This window comes from Myotis brandtii, unplaced genomic scaffold (genome assembly GCF_000412655.1).
Source record: "Myotis brandtii unplaced genomic scaffold, ASM41265v1 scaffold317, whole genome shotgun sequence".
NCBI lineage: Eukaryota > Metazoa > Chordata > Mammalia > Chiroptera > Vespertilionidae > Myotis > Myotis brandtii.
Genome location: NW_005362155.1, coordinates 1,443,311 through 1,445,181, shown reverse-complemented (window position 1 = coordinate 1,445,181; position 1,871 = coordinate 1,443,311). Strand labels below are relative to the sequence as shown.

At 49.9% G+C, this 1,871-nt stretch overlaps 1 protein-coding gene across 2 annotated transcripts in view; it reads right to left on the bottom strand.

Annotated features, from left to right (window-relative positions):
• Positions 1–1,571: 1,571 nt before the first annotated feature.
• Positions 1,572–1,871, bottom strand: part of LOC102245028 (hemoglobin subunit alpha) — a 2,507-nt gene continuing 2,207 nt past the window's right edge. For both annotated transcript variants that reach the window (XM_005870344.2, XM_005870343.2), the window contains exon 3: positions 1,572–1,802. In XM_005870344.2, coding sequence (XP_005870406.1) covers positions 1,674–1,802 — 129 coding nt within the window. In that variant the 3' untranslated portion in view covers positions 1,572–1,673. The remainder of the gene's footprint in view (positions 1,803–1,871) is intronic.

Genomic DNA, 1,871 nt, shown 5'->3' with positions numbered 1-1,871 from the left:
TTAGCAGCGAGTTTAGCATTGCATGTCAGCTTATTCTACCTTCCAAATCTATTATGACACCTCCCTCAGTCTATTTTATCATTTATTGTATAAAGTGAATATAATTTCTTCTTCCCAAGGTTGTTGTGAGAATTAAGTGGATAAGAAATGTTAAATCTTCATGTATAGCAGGTATTCCTTTTGGGACAGTGAATATTTATTGAGTGTCTAGGATGAATGGTAATAATAGCTATTATCTATGTGGCACCACTCTTTTTGTTGTGGTGGTGGTGGAGGTGGTAGAATCCATATAACATAAAATTTGCCATCTTAGTCATTTTAAAGTATACGATTTGGTGTCCTTAATTACATTCACACTGTTGTACAACCATTACCATTATCCCGTTCCAGAACTTTTTCATCACCCCAAATAGAAACTCTGTATCCATTAGCAGTCATTCCATAACCTTCCTGCTCTACCCCTGCCAACTACCAACCTGTACTCTGTCCCCGTGATTCGCCTATTCCGGATATTTCATATCCATAGAGCCATGCAGTATACGGTCTTTTGTGTCTGGCTCCTTTCACTTAGCGCATTTTCAAGGTGTACCCACCTTGTGTTATGTATCTATACTCCTTTGCTTTTTTTTTTTATTGCTGAACAACATTTTATTGTACCACATTTTGTTGGTCTATTGGTTGATGAATGTTTGGGTTGTTCCTTCATTTTTTCCTAATAATAAAATAAGGAAGACTGCCTCTTACTGAGAGCTCAGACTGTGTCACCAGCTGTGTAAACACGTCACAAACTGAGGCAAGGGACCTGCTGTCTCATTTTTCAAGGACCACCCCCCGCTACCAAGGACCACTCTTGAACCCTGGGAAGAAAGGGCACTGCTTTCAGTGGGAAGCTAGGGACTGGACAGCAGCCAGGACCAGACCCTCAAGCCCTCACTCTGAGGCTGCAGCATGAGGGGCCTGCAGTGGATGCCCAGCTGGGCCCCAACACTGGGCTCCAGACCTGTGATGGCTCCAGGACATCAGTAAATACAGAGTGAGCATCTTGGAGGTGGACCCAGGAGAAAAGGGTGCCTCCAGGAAATCGCCTGGCATCTGCTATTGCTCTGCTCAAATCCGGTTTCATCGAGATGTGCATGTATTGGGAGGCACTGGATGGAGAGAGGAGCACTCAGCTAGAAAGAGTGTGACCTGGCTGTCTTCCCCACTGTCTAACTCGGGGAGGAGCCATGGGAGAGCTTAGAGGCCCTGGGCTGGAGACCCACCAATTCTGAATATGTAAACGCGGCAGAATGGAAAAATGGAAAACAAATTGAGTCAATCCCGTTGAATAGAAAAAGCTCCAGAATGGAATGCAGGAAACACTGCAGGGTGAGAGTGGAGGGTTGCTCAGTGGATCCCAGGAAGTGACAGCAGGACTGGTTCCATCCCCTCCTCTGCCCTTTTCTCCCTTCCCTCTTCCTCCCTCCCCTTCCCTCTCTTCGCCAGCTGCGGAGAGGCCCGTGGTCCGAAGCCAGGAGAACCACCCTCACCCCTGGCACGTTCGGGGCACAGAGAACACAGGCCACACAGGCTGCAGCCCACTCAGACTTTATTCAAAGATCAGGATGTGCGGGTGGAGGAGCGCCAAGGGGCCCCGACCCAGGGCAGGGATCAGGGATCGCCGCGGCTCCAGCTTAACGGTACTTGGAGACCAGCACGGTGCTCACGGAGGCCATGAACTTGTCCAGGGAGGCGTGGATGGCAGGGGTGAACTCATTGGGGTGGTGGCAGGCCAGAGTCACCAGCAGGCAGTGGCTCAGGAGCTGTGAAGAGAGCGGTGTTAGGGGCGTTAGGGCGAGGCCGCCCCGCGCCGCGCCACCTGCCGGACCCCA